The sequence below is a fragment of the Cyprinus carpio genome, chromosome A18 (assembly GCF_018340385.1).
Source record: "Cyprinus carpio isolate SPL01 chromosome A18, ASM1834038v1, whole genome shotgun sequence".
Lineage (NCBI taxonomy): Eukaryota > Metazoa > Chordata > Actinopteri > Cypriniformes > Cyprinidae > Cyprinus > Cyprinus carpio.
In genome coordinates, this window is record NC_056589.1 from 21351789 (window position 1) to 21370496 (window position 18708).

At 37.5% G+C, this 18708-nt stretch overlaps 2 protein-coding genes across 2 annotated transcripts in view; one reads left to right on the forward strand and one right to left on the reverse strand.

The window, feature by feature from the left end:
• Positions 1-18708, forward strand: part of LOC109100200 (alpha-1,3-mannosyl-glycoprotein 4-beta-N-acetylglucosaminyltransferase C-like) — a 94294-nt gene that overhangs the window by 56049 nt on the left and 19537 nt on the right. The gene's annotated exons all lie outside the window — the stretch shown is intronic.
• Positions 10115-16806, reverse strand: eps8b (epidermal growth factor receptor pathway substrate 8b). The gene is made up of 7 exons (XM_042775389.1): positions 16732-16806; positions 15789-15882; positions 14015-14149; positions 12491-12578; positions 12085-12262; positions 10724-10856; positions 10115-10618 (listed from the first exon to the last, which is right to left on the reverse strand). Exons 1-7 carry the CDS (start codon positions 16740-16742, stop codon positions 10541-10543), a joined length of 717 nt encoding a protein of 238 aa, XP_042631323.1. The 5' UTR covers positions 16743-16806; the 3' UTR covers positions 10115-10540.

The following is an 18708-nucleotide window of genomic DNA, read 5'->3' on the forward strand; positions in this document are numbered from 1 at the left end:
TGTGTGTGTGTGTGTGTGTGTGTGTTCTATACCAGGTGTAATTAGAACACAACAGGGTAAAGTGAGTCATGATTCTCTTGGTTGTATACCTCTGGTCATCATATGTCATTGATCAGTTGCCGTTGAGATGAATTAAAAATGTTAACAGATAGTTTTCTCCATGTATTTTTGACCTCCATGGTCACAGTGTCTTTTAAGGAGGCTGCAGCGGAGGCGATAGGGCAAGGAACCGCTCGCAGCTCAGTCAGCAGAATGCAATCAAGTGTATAACAGCAAGCACAATGTTAAATGTGAGAGCTGCCCATAGTGATCTATGTTAACTTACCCTGAACATGAAGAAAAGCCTTCCTTTTTAAAGAATCTCAACTATCACACTGAAGTATTAAGCTGTTTGGATTATTGGGATAGGATATTTTCCTCAACACTGGCTGGTGGAAGTGGAGGTAAATGATAAATGTAACTATATCAGTGTTATACAGGGGTGAACATATTCAGAGAAACAGGTTTTCACCACTATTGGGGGTTGAAATTAATTTTCATTCAACGTTCTTATGCTTCCCAGGCAAAGAGCTAAAAATAAATGTGAGACTTTGTGGAGAGGGGGAGTTTGAAATGAAATTTCAAATGCAGCAGTAATGGGAAAGAGAGTGTGTGTGTGGATCTCACATTTCTCTTTCAGACTGTGCTGTAGTATATAAGCTTTGGATCCATCCATAGAGTGTTTGGCTACAGACAGCTAGCATTTCATACAATCTACAATTTCTGTCTGGCTAAGGTTGTGTCTTTCATTCGGCAACCTGTCTATTCCCCTCCATTTCTTATCTACTGTATACCGTTCTGGGCTTTTGCCGGGTAATATTTCACTAATGTTGTTTTCCTGAAGACCTTGACAAACATTGGTTTATTTCCCAGCAGATGCTGCAGTTCATACCCCTTCCCCTTGCCAAAGTATCATCATTGCTTCAACCTCTCTCCCAGGGCTTTTGAATTATAAAAACTGGCATTCCAAAGCAAAAAATCTCTTGGACTTAAGATATTGTACTGTACAGATGGCCATTACTCCAATTAGCATGCTAAATGCTCACATGAACCGACAACTTCTCTCCACGCTAAGAGTGCCCAGTGTGGCATTCAATCTCCCCATGCAATCATCACAACTGCTCTTTGATGTAGCTAAAGGGATCAACAGTGTGATGCAAGGCCTCTTTTTAAACCAGCACTTCCCTGGAGTACTAATGAAACAGCAGGTCTGCTCCACCCCGCTGAACCCTCCATGGGAGCTCTTTTTGTATGTTTCTGATGCTGTGGTGGAATCTAAACCGAAGTGACACTTATAGACAGGGCTTAATGGAGATATGGAGGAACAGGCTCTCACAGGGAGAGGGAAACATTTGAATAGGTAGATTGACAGGCGGTGAGCTCTGTGGGGATGGAAAGTGTGTGTACTTCTTTTGTGGTGGCAAGGGTCATGAGCAGAGTGTTGCAGTGTCGGCAGAATGGCAGCGGTTAGAAGTGACATACTGTCAAGTGTTTCGCTACACCTCCGTGGCGAGAGCAAACACAGCTGGCACCTCGCGCAGGATGCTAATTCCTGGAAGCGCGAGGCCTTTGTTCCCAATGTTTGTTTTTATTTGGATGGCATGTTTGACTTGAACATTAAATGGCAGGGTAGAATTGCAACCACTTTTACTACTGCATTCACAAACAGGCATAGCAGAAAACACATAAGGCTTTCTACATTAATTTCGTGTAGTGTGTCGTTTTAGTCACACAGTACCTTTTGAGCTCTGTAACTTTGAAAAATATGAAAATGCTTGTTTTGTAGCTTGAAGGTAGTTTTAATATAAACAGGTATGACTTTCTCAAACTTTACAAAAAAGTTACCTTACATGGAGCTAGAAGTTAATTCTAATATTTTTTTAAATTATTTATTATTATTTATATTTTTATTAATATTATTATTTAATATTATTTAAATATTTAATATATATATATAATATATATATAAACATACACACACACACACACACACACACACACACACACACATATATATATATATATATATATGTTTTAATATTTAACATATACGGTAGATATGCACCATAAACCATAAATGGGCATTTTTCATAATGCCCATTATAATGTCTGTATGAAACACATATTTTTCTGCCAGGGTATTTGTTTTTCTGTGGATTTTTTTTTTTTTCTTACAGTGAGTATAGAATTTTAGTTTATTTTAGGATTATTTTAATATTGGACATCAGGTTATTTTAATTTTTTTGGCTATAAGTTGGTTTATTAATTTAATTGTAATTTTGTTGATAAGAGAATACTAATATGATATTCGTGTTTAAGAATTATGTACATTATATCAAGACATTGGCTTTATGATGAGAACATAAAAAGTACTGCAAGTCAGGAATCACCCCTATAGATTCCAGTTTTGCCTGAAGGAATGACCACAATTTTTATCTTGCATGTAATAAAAGCATCATGCAGTTATTCATTTATCTAGAAAGCTGGGACCCCAGCCAAAGCCATTAGGAATCATGAAAGCATTGTTTATTTATTTTATTTTTTTATTTTTTTATTTCCACTCATTTAACATTTGGTTATTGATGCCCACAGAGCAGTGTAATACAAACCCATCACTTTATGCCACATAATCAGTTCTCCTCTGAGATTAATTACTGTGGATGTCCTGATTAATTAAGCATGGAAGGGAAAAAGAATGGTTGTTTGGAAGCAACAATTCAAGGTCAATTATTTGAAATAATTGTGCTGAGAATGACCCAGTGATCGTAAAAAATGAGAGATATTGTTGGTACAACAACGATTCTTGCAGGTTTGTGTTCCTATAGTTCAGCGAGTAAAACATTGTGGTGTCAAAGCCACAGTCACTGGTCAATTCCACAGTCAATTCCCAGGGAAGGTACAAAGTAAAACAAAATAGGTTTGGAAATATATGTACTGTTAGGCTAAACGCACAAAAATGCATATATGATGCACAAGACACTATTAATATCTCTTAAAATGACAGGGTAATACCTCTGAATGGTGTAACTCACATAATCTTTCCTATTTCTTCTTGTTTTTACATTTTATTTTTTTTATTTTTTGTATCAAAGCAATGCCAGGATAGTGTACTATTCAGAATAGAATTGTGAATGACTTTTAAAGTCCTACTAAATTCCTGAATTTAAATTGAGGGAGCAAAAGGAAGCGGAATTGCAATTAAAATTTAAACAAATTAATTTAAATTCCAATCAGGTACTTTAACCATTCCTACATTTTTAAACCTTGTTTGTCAAGACAGAATTTCTCAACCAAGGTATAGCAACCCCCCAAATGCCTTACTTGTATTGAATTTCTTTGAACTGCAATTCAGTAAATTGCTTTCCTGTCATTTCGATTCAACTTCCTGTCAGCATGGCCACCGTAATTCATATTCACTCATAAACTAAAATGGAGCTAGCTCAATTGTGAATTTTGCCCAAGCGTGGCTCATGCGATTTCCTCATCCCATATTTGATGTGCTACACCCTAATGGCAGACGCAAATGCATTCATAAAATCCGGCACAGAACGACAAGTCTGCCACAGTGAAGCATGGGTCATTTAGATTTACAAAGCATAGCTAAATACGATCACTGTTTGCAGCGAGCATGTGTACTCATGCGCTTCTGTGTATTGTCCCTGTGTGACAGACACTATGTGAGAGGGTATGGACAAGTCAATGCTCAACACTCTTATCAGTCCAGCTGCCACCAAATAATATTTTCATTTAAATGACAAAATCCATTACTCGAACCCGGGGCTCTAGTGAGAGCATTTAATGGCCCAATTAAACTTCAACTGCCTAGAATCTATTGAGCAATTAACCTTTGATAAACCAATTAATGTTTAGCGTTTGATGACAGAAGTTGGACCTGGAGGAGTCATATTGGAGTTTAATGGAACGACTCCCAGTCTATGATTAGCTTAGCGCAGCTATAAAATTGTCAGAATCCCTTGTTTTCTACTATATTGATTCTTTTGTGCTGAGACATCGCTCAGCTTTGCAGATGAAAAAGGGGAAATTACCAGAACGCATGCGGGAGAACAGAGGAGCTGTCAGTTCTTATAAAGCCGAGTTCGATGAATTATTGATAGCAGTGTGAACATGACTCCAGACACTGCTTGATTATTTCCTACATGATGTGCAAATGCTAGTTTCCTTTGATGTTTGTTGCTTCATTGTCTCTGGCAACTTCCTCTCAAAGATGCTACCTCTCAGGTCACTATGGAAACATAAGCAGACGTGCTGAAATACTGGCTCTCCAGCTGCCATCCTTTAATGTGGTTGTTGTGGCTATAAAATAAGAATAAACACGTCAAGAGGATTTACCACCTGTCTGGAGGGCTAGATAATGTGCGTTTTCTGAGATCCAAGGGTATCTCGACAGAGGAAACGGTTTGATATCTGTTCTTGCTATCATGATTTGGTTGAAGGTTATCATGTTGTCATCACAGGCGCATCACGGGTCATCGTCGGCCTGTCTTTTATCATCAGTAACTTATAATAGCTACTTATACAAACCGGACAGTGCTTAATCCCTTTCGCCATTAGCAAAGCTCCATGCGTGAATTTATCTTCTCTTAGTCTCCAACAATATCATTTTCCCAGGCTTGACAGCCCTCAAGCCTCCCGAATGCAATAATAAAGAATTGATTATATTCTTTATGGAGCGCAGAGGGCCCAAATGTGTTTTGTGTTCCTTCTCCTATCAGCTGTAATGAAAAAGGGAAAAAAAGACAGAGGAGAGTTGATGAATATTTGGATTGCGAATAGTTTGCAAGAGCTTTACATTACCACAGAATACCATCAGTCTTCATGCTGAAATATCCTCAGTGACAGACACCAAGACACTAGGCTTGCAGACGGAGGATTTTGTCACTTATCGATAAAAACAAAATAGGAAAAACATACGGTAGTCTGTGTTTTGCACTGTAGCACATAATGAATTGAGAGTCTGGCTGAAAATGTGTTATTGTGGAAGGCCTCTCACGTATTGATGTAGGTTTTAATTTCCTGCTCTCCCCACGTTTGCCATTAGCATCTGAGACGATACAAGCGTTTAATGAAAAACACCCCCCTCCCTCCTCCAGACTAAACTGTCACGGCAAAAATAATGAAGCACACAAAGCACTAGGAAACTAATAAACCTCATATTTCTTTTGACATCAACATAAAATCATATAAAAATAATACTTGCAAGAAAAGACTGGCCATAATGCCACCTCCGTATTGTATTTCAGGACGATATGGTGGAAAACAAAAACATGGATACAGTGAGGCGATGATGGGCCTCTATTATGCTTGAAATGAGCTTAATTTTACCCTGGTGTGGGACATTTTATCAGACCTAATGAACAAGGGCTGTCATGTGCGTCAGCCACCTCAGTGCTTTAAGATGACATATCATCACTTAAATCATTAGAGGTGAGATTTGAGGAGGTGGTGTGAATTATGATATTTTGCCAGTTCCTCATAATCATCACACACTTGAACATTTGTCATCAAAGCCTATCCCATGAAAACCCATGAATCATTTTTATAATTTATGCCTGTTCATTTTTAATAATCCATCAGTCCTTGAGAACAAATTGAGAAACCTGATTTGGATTTAGTGAGGTGTGATAAATTCAAACGGACTGGGGTATGATATATGTTTTGAGATCTTGCTAATTTAATGGTAATCCTTCATGCAGAGCAGACGTTGTGTAGAATCAATAAGCGGTGTGTGTCAAGATGTTGATTGATGTGCATTTGAATGAATTCGATTATGGAATGGTTCAGAGAGACAACAATGCAGTTTCACATTGTCATAGCAAATAAAATTATGGAGCTTTCAGTGGACGTCATCACGGCATGTTCTGTCAAATGATTACCTCACATTTATGTAAAAACAGTGCCACTTTGCAAATTCAGGGTGAGAAAGCTGTATGAAAACATGTGAGGGGAAATTAAATCGGCTACTATAAAAAAAAAAAAAAAAATGAGTATAAGATGGATGTTGCTGTCAGCAATATCTGATATTTACACAATTAGATTATGTTTTTGAGACAAAATGCAAATTCCTGGTGTGCCAACATGCAATGGCTAAGAGCTCCCACTCAACATCTTTGCAATCTGGCAGGCTGTCCTGCTTAGGGAATGCTTTTCTGAGCTGTTTAAATCTTCCATGTCCTGTTTGGCCAGAAACTCATTATGGGCCACCATCTGCAAGTGATGAACAAAATCCAGATTTTCATCTCCTGGCACCCTCCGTTAGTCCTATGGGATGGAGAAAGAGTTTAGACAGACCAAGCTGTGTCTTTTCAATGTGGCTTCAGATCATTTGTACCAAAGATACTGTATGGCATGTTTGTGTTATGCATTCTGATACCGGTAGCGTCTGACACCATAAATTACAAATTCTGCCCATGTAAGGTTTTTAAGAACAAGCTGGAAGCTGTGAAGTCGACATTTATATGGGCCTGCATGCATCATCATCTGCTTCCTGACTGAAGACTCAAATCCAGAGATAATTTCCCAAACATATATTTTCATTGGTCAGTTTTGGGAACTGTGTGATATAATTGTATGCTTTTTGTCCCCTTGGAATTGTGCTTAGCTGGTGGAACACGTGGGATTGGTCCACAGAGAAGGACTGGAAGGGAGGATTCCCCTCAGCAGATAAGCAGGATTTGTGTCTGGGAAACTGGAGATTGCAGGCATGTCTCTCTGAGAATTACAACAGCCACTCAATGCAGCCCTTACTCAAACATTTGTACAGATCTGACACTAGCGCTGTTATCACAGACATTAGGGTCAGCAGTGTTTTTCATGTTATTCTTGTTTTTCTTCTGTTAGAAAGGACACAAGAATCTGTTTAGAATTTATAATTTAAATCTATAATTTAAATGGTTGAATTTTTAGAATTTACAACTGCATATATATTTTACTCAAAAATTTAGATAAAAGATGTATCATCATAAAATAGAACATAAAAAACTGTCCTTGTTGTGGAAAGCTTCTGAAAAAAAAAGTTGTATATGATGTACAGAGTGTATTGATGCATGCATAGTGAAGTCTTCATGCTTTGATTATTATTATAATTTTTTCATGGACTTCTGAGGATATTGCATTATATGCAGTGAATTATGGCAATTATTATTATTATTATTTTGTATTTGTCTTTTTGTATTTTCCCCTTGTTGATTTAAAAAAATGTAAAAAAAAAAAAAAAAACCTTAATTAATACACCATTGGACAACAGACATTTTCAGATGAGATTGCAACTGTCTTGATATCTTCTAACCAGCTGAATGGAGTTTGCTGAGGGCCTTTTTTACATTGAGCAGAGTTGTCTTGAGGCAGAGAGGATGTGACAGGGTGCGTTAACTTGATCTGTCTCTGTTCTGAAGGATTAAATGGCTATCCTTATACATTAGCCTTGAGCTAAATGGCCATCAACCCTCTCACATATTGTTCAGTCCTCACTGTCAGCGTCAGTCAACCCTAACTCTACACCCGGTAACCGTTCACGGTTTGTTTCTCGACGGATTAAAAAAGAAACAGCTTTCCACACTGTAAATCGATCATGCCGTGTGAGCGGTAAGACCCTCTGAGATGCTGAGGAGGGCAACCAGATTGATCCCTCTCCCTCTGCTCGATGAAAACAGGGAGACAAAAATCTAAATTGAAGTCCCGGGTGATTTACAAAAGGGGGAAAGAAAATGAAACACTGCAGATGTCAGGGGGAACACAGAGATATAATCCAATTACCTAAGTGTGGAATGACATTTGATTTAATCTGAACTATTAATGCCAGTGAGGTCAAGCCAAAAGAAAGGGCACTTGTCTAGTTAGTCGCAATTAGAGTGTAAATCTCAAAGTCTGTAAGGCATCTGTAAAATGTCATATGCGGAATAACTGGTTAATAACGTGGTTCCCCTCACCTTTGAGTAACCAGGTAGCGCAGAGTGAATCTTAATCATGCAAGACTAACAGTAGAATCGTTCGAGAAATTTGTCCGCCTTTTGTCTTGGTTGGATAAGAATTAGTGGGAGCACTCGATGAGTCGGTACAGAGCGCCAAGCACCCACTAATCCTTGCGAACAAACACTGGGAATTAGGAATCTTGGCAAGAGCTCAGAGAGATGCTATATGCGCATTGTCATGTCGTTCCCTTTTTGCCTAATCATCCGTGTCAGTTCAGGCATCTTAAAGTGGCAGATCACTTATAACATCTCAGTTTAGATTAAGATTTATGTTCTGGATGACAGCATCCTACAAAATTCCAGAGGATGTTCAGATAACTATACATTAGATATGCGGTTCGATAGTTTATTGAATAGGCAGTTGTATGTTCTGCAAACCAGAACCCCTATTAGCCAGTTTTATCTGCAGGCATCAAGCTCCAGACACGCTTTTACTGCCACCTCAAAGAGGCCTCCATGCATGTTATTGTCTTCTATTTTAAGTGACTGCCCACTGGGTGGTGCAGAGAGTGAAATGAGAAGAAGTTTGGAGTCGTCAGGCTCCTGCAGCGCTGACGGTGCGGCTGTGACTGATATTGTGTATTATCTGTCTGTCCAGAAAAAACTTTTCTCCCTCCTGCTCGCACACAAACACGGACTAATTTTGGTGCTGTATGACAAGTGAAATGTAAATAAGTGTTCCAAAATCAGATCAAAATATCAAACTTGTTTGATATAATCTGACTGGATGGAATCGCAATTTACAGTAAAGCTTAAAAAATCTTTATGTGATTTTCTATGAGATCTGTCAGCTAGGACAGCAGACTAGCTCTGACAAAAATCTGGGCAAAAGTTCCCAGTGCATTCCAGCCTTTGGTGATGCAATTATACTTTTTTTATATATCCTCAGCCTGACGTCATATTTGCATATTTGAAAATGCATTACCACAATCCATGATATATGAAAGATTGAAAAGCCTATAGAAAATTCTTTCAAAAATAGTAGATTCTCTGGATGCGAATAACAATAGCTGCACTGCAAATCTCCAGTATCTTTTCTTTGATGTTCCTATCTGTAAATCCCATCATTAGGCATTGATTCATGCCATGAATCAAAGTGACAATACACAGCCACATCCACCCTCTCTTAAGGCTGGGAGGCATTATGACAGTGCACACAAAGGGAAACGGAGGTCATTCTCACTCATCCTGAACACAGCACAATACTCGCTGATGCGTTCACAATCTATTCCAGAAATAAAGCAACAAGACAAACTGAAACCCACTGTTACAGTATGTACCACCTGTGATGGCAAGTAGCAAAGCTGTCAGTCAGTGAGGCAGTTTAGAGATTCAACCTTACGGTTCTCACAGGACTAAAGGGGGCTTTATAGACAACACTCGGTAAGAAGAGCACCAGGAATTGTGAAAAGGGAAAAGCGATAGTACAGTGACATCTGGCACTTAGGAAATCAATACACAGTTCATGTGAACATGTTTTGAATCAATTACAGACGTACAGACCCCATAACTTGCCCATATACTGATATAACCATGTGCTTGCATAGTTTATTTTTTAAATATTCTTTATTTAATAACAAACAATATATTCAGAATCATAATTCAAAGGTACAGACAGTGTAATTTTTCACAATACATCTATGTGCTTTAATTTCTCTTATTATGAAGAGAAGGAAAAATGATAGTCTGTACTAATCATCCATAAACATGAATAAACATGATCTGATTTGCACTGATGAAGTGTGAAGCATGAGTGTACTGAAGAAATGCTAAAATAAATAACAACGCAATGTTTAAAATTAATATTCTAGTAGTCATTTAGCCAAATTAAGTATGTGATAATAGATTACAACACTTTACTGCATTACTTAATGTTTTTTTTTAATTCTCCATTTATTATCTATGCATAAACAGATGGGACTTGTTTTGAATGTCAGATTAAAGGAATAGTTTTCCCCAAAATAAAATGAATCGGTGTCATTATTTGCTCACCTTTAGAAGCAAAGACATTTGACCACTGCAGGAAAAGCACCATAGTTGATTTAAAAGCTAGTGAATTATGACTTACACTTGACAGACATTGCCTCTGTTTCCCTTTCATGAAAAAAAAAATAATCTGCATGGAGGTTCTACATAAAAGAATAGCTGCAAATGGGTTGACGACATGAGATTGAATAAATAATGCCAGAATTTTCTTTTTTTTTTGGATGAACTGTTGCTTTAATAGCACCAATCAATAGTCAATTCCTTCTATCAAAATCATTTTCCTCTCTATAAATGGAGGTTAAAGACTTCACTCACAATGCATTCATGTTCATCAGTTTAAGCACTAGATTTAAGCACTGCATTGTATGGGTCATAAAGGAAATAGGCTGGACTGGGCTTCATTAATGACTGTTGTTTAGTCCATCTGTTCTGCATTCCTCTGGGTGGCTGGTGATTGAAGGGTGAACAAGATCGTTCAAGAAAATGTGTTGAAATTATGCCATGAGTGATGGCCTGATTGACTATAATCATTCCCAGTTTGAGCCCTCCACATCCTGTTGTCGTCGCCTCATGATCTCCTGTAGTTCTGAATCCCCATGACCCCTCTGAGAAAAAGAAAGACATTTAAGACCACTTTTGGACTGCATTTGAATGTTTAATCTGCAGAAATTCAGTAATTTAATCTGCACAAATTCAGCTCTGTGACAGACCTCTATTTGAGCTTTCTGCACACTGATCTGACTGAAGACACGTGAACCTTCCTCCCCGCACACAGCTTTCAGCTCATCCTTACTGAGGGAAAATAGTTGAGCCCCGTTCAGAATACCAAGACATTCCACCACCCTGGAACGTGAAGACAATAGTAGATCATATGGAGTCATTTCATGAGGAATAAAATTTTATTTGATTGTCCGAGATAAACTGCTTCATATAGTATGAAAGTATCCCGGGGCAAATTCACTAAACAGGTGTACAACTTTCTTGGTACAGTTTCCAGGCACTAAATGAGCTGAAATATTTATGTGAATATTTTCATTCTTTTCAGCAAAACATGCCTCCATTTTACACTGTAAAAATGCACTTACATATTTTCATGTTTACTAATCCTTTGAGTCTCAAATACTCAAAAATGCAATTTACTTGAAATGACATAAAAAACCATGTCAGACCAGCAGAATTCCCCCAAATGTTGTCACCCAGAATTTCATATTGCTGAAATGTTAATGTTGTGAGTTCTCAGCATGCTTTGCATCATGATTGATTTATGTGGTTACTGTTATAAGGTTATTGATTGTTTCCTGACTTGATTTAAATTTTTGCTATTTTAGCATTATTGTTATTTGTTGTGTTGAGATGTTAAAAGCTCATCTTTTTACATTTGTTGATTATCCCCATTCTTGAGTTTGTGTGTCGAGTGTTGAGGCATACAGTATGTTCAACCATTTAAAATTATATCTTCACTTTTTCGGAAGCATAGTTCACTTAACATACTGAGTGCCCTATAAGATTATGTACTGTATATAGCTATCAAAACAATACATTTATTTATTCTGTTACTAAAAGGAAATATGCTGAATAAGAAATTTGCTGTTGTCTTGACAAATGTATTGATAAATTCAAAATGACAAATCAAAATAGTGTTACCAATTACAGTTATTATAGTTATGACACATCAAGTTGCCTTGGACTTAACTTTTGTTAACTATTTATTTTTTACAATTTGTGTAAACTGGTATCATTATACATTGCGCCATGTTCATAGAATTATATGCCAGCTGTAGTTTAAGTTAAAGCCAGTGGTAAGACTTTATTTTTTATTAAATATAGATGTTTGCAAGATAATATGACCCTTGCAATATTCATATACTGTACATATTATTATGTATGTTTACAGTACATCTTTATTATAGTCCTTCTGGAGCAACCTGGGGGTAAGTACCTTCCTCAAGGGTACATGGTTCATCGCCTGTGGGGTTTGAACTTGTAACCTCAGTTAAGAGCTCATATGTTTAACCACCTATATACGTATATTAGTGAAAGTGTCACATGTCGCAGCTCAAGTGTCACTCACGGTCTAGAGAATCCCTTTGCATTGAGCCAAGCATGGACCTCAAAGGGCTGGGATTCATATGTGATGGTCACGGATGTCCTTGAGCCCTCCACCCGAAAGTTTCGAGCTGGGGGCTGGGCCTTATTGTCGGTTATCCTCTTCAGTAGTTCATCATTTACCTCCTTCTGTTGGTTGCGGTCTAGAGAAATAGACAGAAGAAGCGAGAGATAGAGAAACAAGCACTGGGACAGAGACAGTGAATAAGATTGCCCAAGACAGGAGCAATGAGCTCTGGTGGGAATCTGCAATCTATGTACATAAGAGCGCTCTCACACCAAATTCATTTCCCACTTCTCTGCATTTTTCGGCAGACTCTCCCCGTTTTCCATCTCACAGCAAATACAGCGAGCTGATAAGAGGTACGTACTATCTTTATCCCTTGAGGATTTATTCATCTCCAAAACCTCGGTGTGATTTACAGGGGCAGTGGAAGTACCTTTGTAAGGATTCACAGCCTGTAGAGATAGAACAAAAGCCAGGGAAAAACAGAGGGCAGAAAAAGAAAGAGTCAACATCTTCCATGTAGAGTGGGAGAATATATGTGTGCACTTTTCATGAATAGGGTACAAAAAAAGCCTGAAAGTCTTTTATTTTTCTCTTTTTCCACAAGTGTCAATGAAAGAAAGTGCTTAACCTTCAGAAAATGGTCTGATATATTATAATAAACTGGGGCCTGTCTAAATACAGCTTAAAATTTCAATGTAATTTTCTAGCACTAAATATTTAAAATAGTAAATAAATATTAAAATAAAAATCTAAATATAAAAATAGAATATATGTATATATATAGGGGAAGTCGTGGCCTAATGGTTAGAGGGTTTGACTCCTAACCCTAAGGTTGTGGGCTCGAGTCTCGGGCCAGGAAAACCACGACTGAGGTGCCCTTGAGCAAGGCACCGAACCCCCAACTGCTCCACGGGCGCCGCAGCGTAAATGGCTGCCCACTGCTTCGGGTGTGTGTTCACGGTGTGTGTGTGTTCACTGCTGTGTGTGTGCACTTTGGATGAGTAAAATGCAGAGCACGAATCTTATTATTTTTTTTCTTATTTTTTTATCTTTTGTAAACAGGACAGGCCAAAATCACAATTCATCTAACATAGCTACTAGATTTAACTGCAGAAACATGGTATTTGTGCTTCTGATACTAAACTAAATGAGCTGAAATATTGTTGTGGATATTTAAATGAAGTCACTGTCCATTTTTTTCAGGACAAATATGCCCCCTTTCGATGTAAATTGGGCTCATTACAATTTGCATGTAATTCATAGAACTATAGAACTTATTCAGGGTAGCGCCATATTTAATTTTTGACAGGACTGAAAATGAGACTGTGGGGGATATAAATGTAGTGCATTGGACTGTATTGTTGTTAACTTGACAAAATGTCTTTTTGAAAAGGAAAAAAACAACTTTCAGTAGACAAAATGCCATAAAACAGCTTTAAAATTCATAAGTTGTGAAAATTATGTGATACAGGACCTTTATATGGTGTGTACCTTTGTAAGTACTGTAAGCATATCCCTCACAGCTTCATTTTCATCCGAGTTACAGTATATTCAGTATACCTATTGTCTAATCGGATTTAAGTCTATTTACCAGTTGTAGTTTATGTTGAAGCCTGTGATAAAAGTATATTTTCATTTAAAATAGATTTTTGCCAGATCTTAGTATGAGCCTTAGTATGAATCAGCTTAGTATGAATCAACTTTTTTTATTATTATTATTATTATTATTCTGTGTAGTTTTATAGCACTAGACATATGATGCTTAAACAAAAAGTAATAAGACACTAAAGTATATTGTATTCATGAAATGTGCCTTGTAGAATGCAAATAATAAACCAGACTGTTTGATGAGTGTTACGGTGAGATTTTTGGACTGCAAGCTAACCTGGTTGTTGAAGAGAGCAGCACGGCTGTACTGCTGCTGTCCTGGTTTGACCTCTTCTAGCACATTACACGGCACGTAGCCCGACTGACCGCTGCGGTTCCTCAGCAGCCGCCACTGTTTATTGTTTTCCAAGACCTAGAAGCACATGAGATTCAGGTCTACTATTAGTACTGTAAGCTGCATGAGTGTGCATGGAGCAGTATTTTCTGGGACAAATCTATTCTTCAGACTCTTCCTTGTTCATTCAACATGTTGTCTAATTTTAACTAAAAGGTTTTGGTGCAGCGGTTGTGTCATATTGTGTCCCAATGATGCATCCTACCATTGGGATCCTCGAATGAAATCCCAGTGATACTAGGCTCAGGCCGGGCATGTCTAGAAATACGATTATCCGTGTTTCCAGATGGATTAGCCAATTGGGGGTAATCCCTCTTGATCACTTCAGTAGTTCTCATGTAAATAGAGTGCCTCAGGGCTCGAGGCTGTTCTGAGAGAAATGGCAGACATCTGAAAGTGACAGGGTGAAAGGATGCCTTCCTACATGCTTGACTTCAGCTTTCTAAATTGTTGTGGGTATTGTGCATTTGCAAGGGCTTACACTCTTAAACATAAAGGCTCTTTAATTACATTTATGGTTCCATGAAGAACAATGTCCATGGAACCTTTTCCATTCTACATATGTTTTTTTATAGTGGAAGAAAAATCTTCACACTAAGAAAAAGTGTTCACTGAAAAGCTCATGCAGGGGCAATAATGGTTCTTCTGTGGTATTGTTCTCTTTTTGGAAGCTTTATTTTCACTCTATGTAGTTCACCCAAAAGTGAAAATGTGCTTAAAATGCACTTGTCCTTAGGCCATCCAAGATGTGAGTCTAATAATAATCAAAACTCAATCATTAAAAAGAAGTTTAAATGGGTTAATTTTCTATACATATTTTTGATTCTTAATTTTCTTGCTCCAACATGCTCCAGTTCTTGTTAAAACACACTGGGCATGCTTATTCTGTGCATTTTTAGCACTTATTGTGTGAAATCATATTTATTTTGTTCATCAAAATTGTGCTGTTACTTTAATTGAGCATGAGCAGAATTGCAAAAATAGACTCATGCAGAAACCATCGCTTCAGTGCTGCTCACACGATGCTCCTGCGACTGACGCTGAAGTGCTGCTTCTGCTCCCGGTGTGAATGCATTCATTTGTTAACATGCATGCCGAAAAAATTATGCGCTGCTTACGCGCCACTCACACTTGCGGTGTGAAAGCAGCCTAGCTTAAAAACAGGGCTTGATAGTACATATTTCTCTCCTGATCAGACGAGACAACTTTTTATGGATATAGGATGCATATTATAGCCAGAAAAAAAGGTTTTAAAAACATCTTAAAAAATTAAAAACATATTAATGATGGATCTTTTCACTTCACAAGACCTTAATCGATGGACTGGAGTCATGTCAATTACTTTGTGATGTTTTTAGCAGCTCTAATTTTGACGTGTATCATTTAAGCATCATAAAGTGGGCAGAACTAGATTTATGTATTGTTATAATTTAGATATGTTGTGTTCAATCTGGTTTCCCTCAGGTTTTTGTACAACGGGGTGTTTTTTTATCATGTATGTTTAAACATCGACCTACAGAGTCTTCTAGACCTTGAGCACTGAGTGAGAGCTGTAGTCATGTTTTCTCTTCTTCTGCCTCCCACATGGTGTACTTGTCAGACCTGTTCTGCCCCATTCCCCATCCTCCTCCACCTCCTCACAAAGGGTCATCCGTACCTCCAGCACCTCACCCGGCTGCACGGAGAGCTCATTGGCATTACGTGCCACGAAGTGATAACGGATCCTGACATGTTGGAGGTCGCTGTTAGACCTGTGTAGTAGAAATAGCAACACAGCACAATACTTTGAAGTTCATTCATAAGTGACGCTACAGCTGACTACAGTTACGTAGTCAACACTTGACATTATTTTTAGAAGTTAGATTTATTATTTTTAGCCATAGATTTGTTAATGTGGTCTCTGCACCTCCTTAAGAGTTGGCTTTTGGTGTTTTAGTTGTTGTAGACACTTTAAAGTCATTAAAACCAAAGGGAAGCCATGTTTGCAACCCATTCTACTCTTTGTAATTTGATGTATTTCAGTGAAACAGAATGTTCAATAAAGAAAAAAAATGGAATCAAGGCTTGTGTTAGTTTGACAAAACAGTGCCTAAATAGCTGTTATTGATATTGATTAACATTAACATTATATAATATTTGTTTTGGGGGAAGTTATTTCATTTTTAATTCATTTGGAAAACTGAAGGCAAGACCAATGGAAAAAGAAATTAAATAGGGTGAATCCAGCAGACCAAACAACTTTGTCTAGAGGCCAGTCTATGAACAAACAACTCATTCTAACTAACAAGCTGGCATAACAAGTTACTTTGAAAATCCTTGTTTTTCCTATAAATTGGTTAGAAATAAACTAAACTTTCTGTTTTAATGATATGTTGACAAATCTGAATTCCTACAGTTTTTTTAAGTTACAAACTTTAAAGCAACATCTATATGGACAGAACATGCATTATAATAAATACCCATCAACAAAGTGTTTTGCTGTGTATAGTTCATTGCCTTGTAAATCTACTTTATGACACAAAACAAGCTATAAAACACTAAATAACTCTACATGATAAACACAGGCATGCAGAACCGGTTTATTATAATGGACAACTTACGACTCAAGCATTCTTTTTCAGAAGAGCCTGCTGTTGCTTTGCTGAAAGCGTGCCGTGAGCCGCTGTACGATCTGCCAAGGTGGAAAGTAACTTGACGTGCTGCAGCCTTGCACATGCGGTGTGGCTCATGCATATTTCAGTGGCCTGCACAGAGCATGGAGAACTTTAAACTGAACGTACTGGTCCCCATGCATCTTTAATGTGCTGGCCTACTGTACCTCCCTCCTCCTCAGCCAGTCGTAGAGCGTTAAGGATAACCGCAGTGGCCCAGTGTCCAGCCGGTGCCAAGACCTTCTTTCTTGAAGCCCATAAATAAATAAACATGCTTAACACTGGAAACTGGCACTCCACTACACAACAGGCAGATTTGTTTTCGCCTGCAACCGCAGTTTGTTTTACACGCTCCAGATAACTGACCATATATTTTAACAGTCTCATAATTGTTGCCATTCAGCATGTCACTCTTAATAAATTGGCACAATAAAAATGTAATTATTAACTTTATATATTTATATACTTATAAAACAACTGTATAAAACAAATTATTATCTCTATATACATTATTAAAGGGTGAAAAATAATAATCCATGGTGGTTTAGATGTAACATCTCAGGCTGCATAATTAAAAATAGCTTTTACATTTTTCTAGTGAACGCAATCAAAGGGTTAATATGGCAATGAAATATAAATTTTTAAAAAGTCACAAACATATGTGCCTAAAAAAGGAATATTAAGGGTTCAGAATATTTGTACTTTTACAACAAAGTAACAACCACTTGTGTAGTGTTTGAGCTGTAAAGCTGTTTAAATTACCATTTTTACAATTGTTGTCATGATTATTGTAAAATTTTATAAAACTAACCAGAAAAGGATATTTAGCATTTTTTCTTCATGCAAAAAACAGGTTAACACTCAAACTGTTTATATTTTGTAGTTATACTGAAATATTGAGCATTTTAACATTTATAAATTGGCCAAATTTACTTCCATTGTAAGTGCCTTTCTGTAAACCATGAGTGAATGTTCAGCAAATTGTCATTTTGTGGGAGTTGAGAACTATTCCTTTAACTGTCCTGGAATATTTCTAGTTTTTACATACAGGTACAGTTGGATAACACAAACGAGATGACGCCATGCTTCTAGAACATGGACTGGTGTTTCTACTGGTGATGTGTTTGGTTAATCCACAGGCTCGGTGTAATCCTTTGCCAAAAGCGTCTACTCCCACAATGCCATGTTCATCTTGCTGTAAAGCATAGCCTGGATGCCAAACGTGTATCCAATTTCACATTTAAAATGCATATATATTTAGATTTACATTTGTTTTTGTTTTTCTGAATGCATATCTCATCTGTTTGATAGTGTTATACAGTCAAAATGTGTTGTTGCTAGCTATCCACCTAATTTTGTGTGGGTTTTAGCATGTTGCAGTACTTTTCTGTAGGATTTATTTCATAAAAAAAGAGTGATGGGTTATATTCCAGTAAACAAAATCTATTTACTTGTCATCAAACAAATGAACAATGGTGTTTACCACCTTTGCTAAACTGTCTTTCTTGTATACAACATACACAATTATTAAAATGGCATCTAATTAGAGGCATTGAGCAGGCATTTTACATAAGATTAATTGCATTTTTGAGAGCACTTTTTCTTCATTATTATTCTGCCATGCAAATGGATTCACTGCAACTGTAATGCATATTCATTTTCAGGAAGCTTGGAAATTGTGGGAAATTAGCCAAAGGTGGATCTGGGCTGCTGTGAGGGTACAAGCAGAATGTGTAATAGAGGAGCACTGCTTTTACTCCCTGAAGTCTGGACCTCCTTAACTTCCATCCTCAACTATGGTGGGCTTCGCCTCAAGACAGAGCCTGTGCAGGTTGTTATTCTGGGATATTTAAAGGGGACACCTCTTGAAAAAGAATATTTCCTCGCTCTTACGAGATAAAACCCAGGTGAAAAGGAAATATCTTT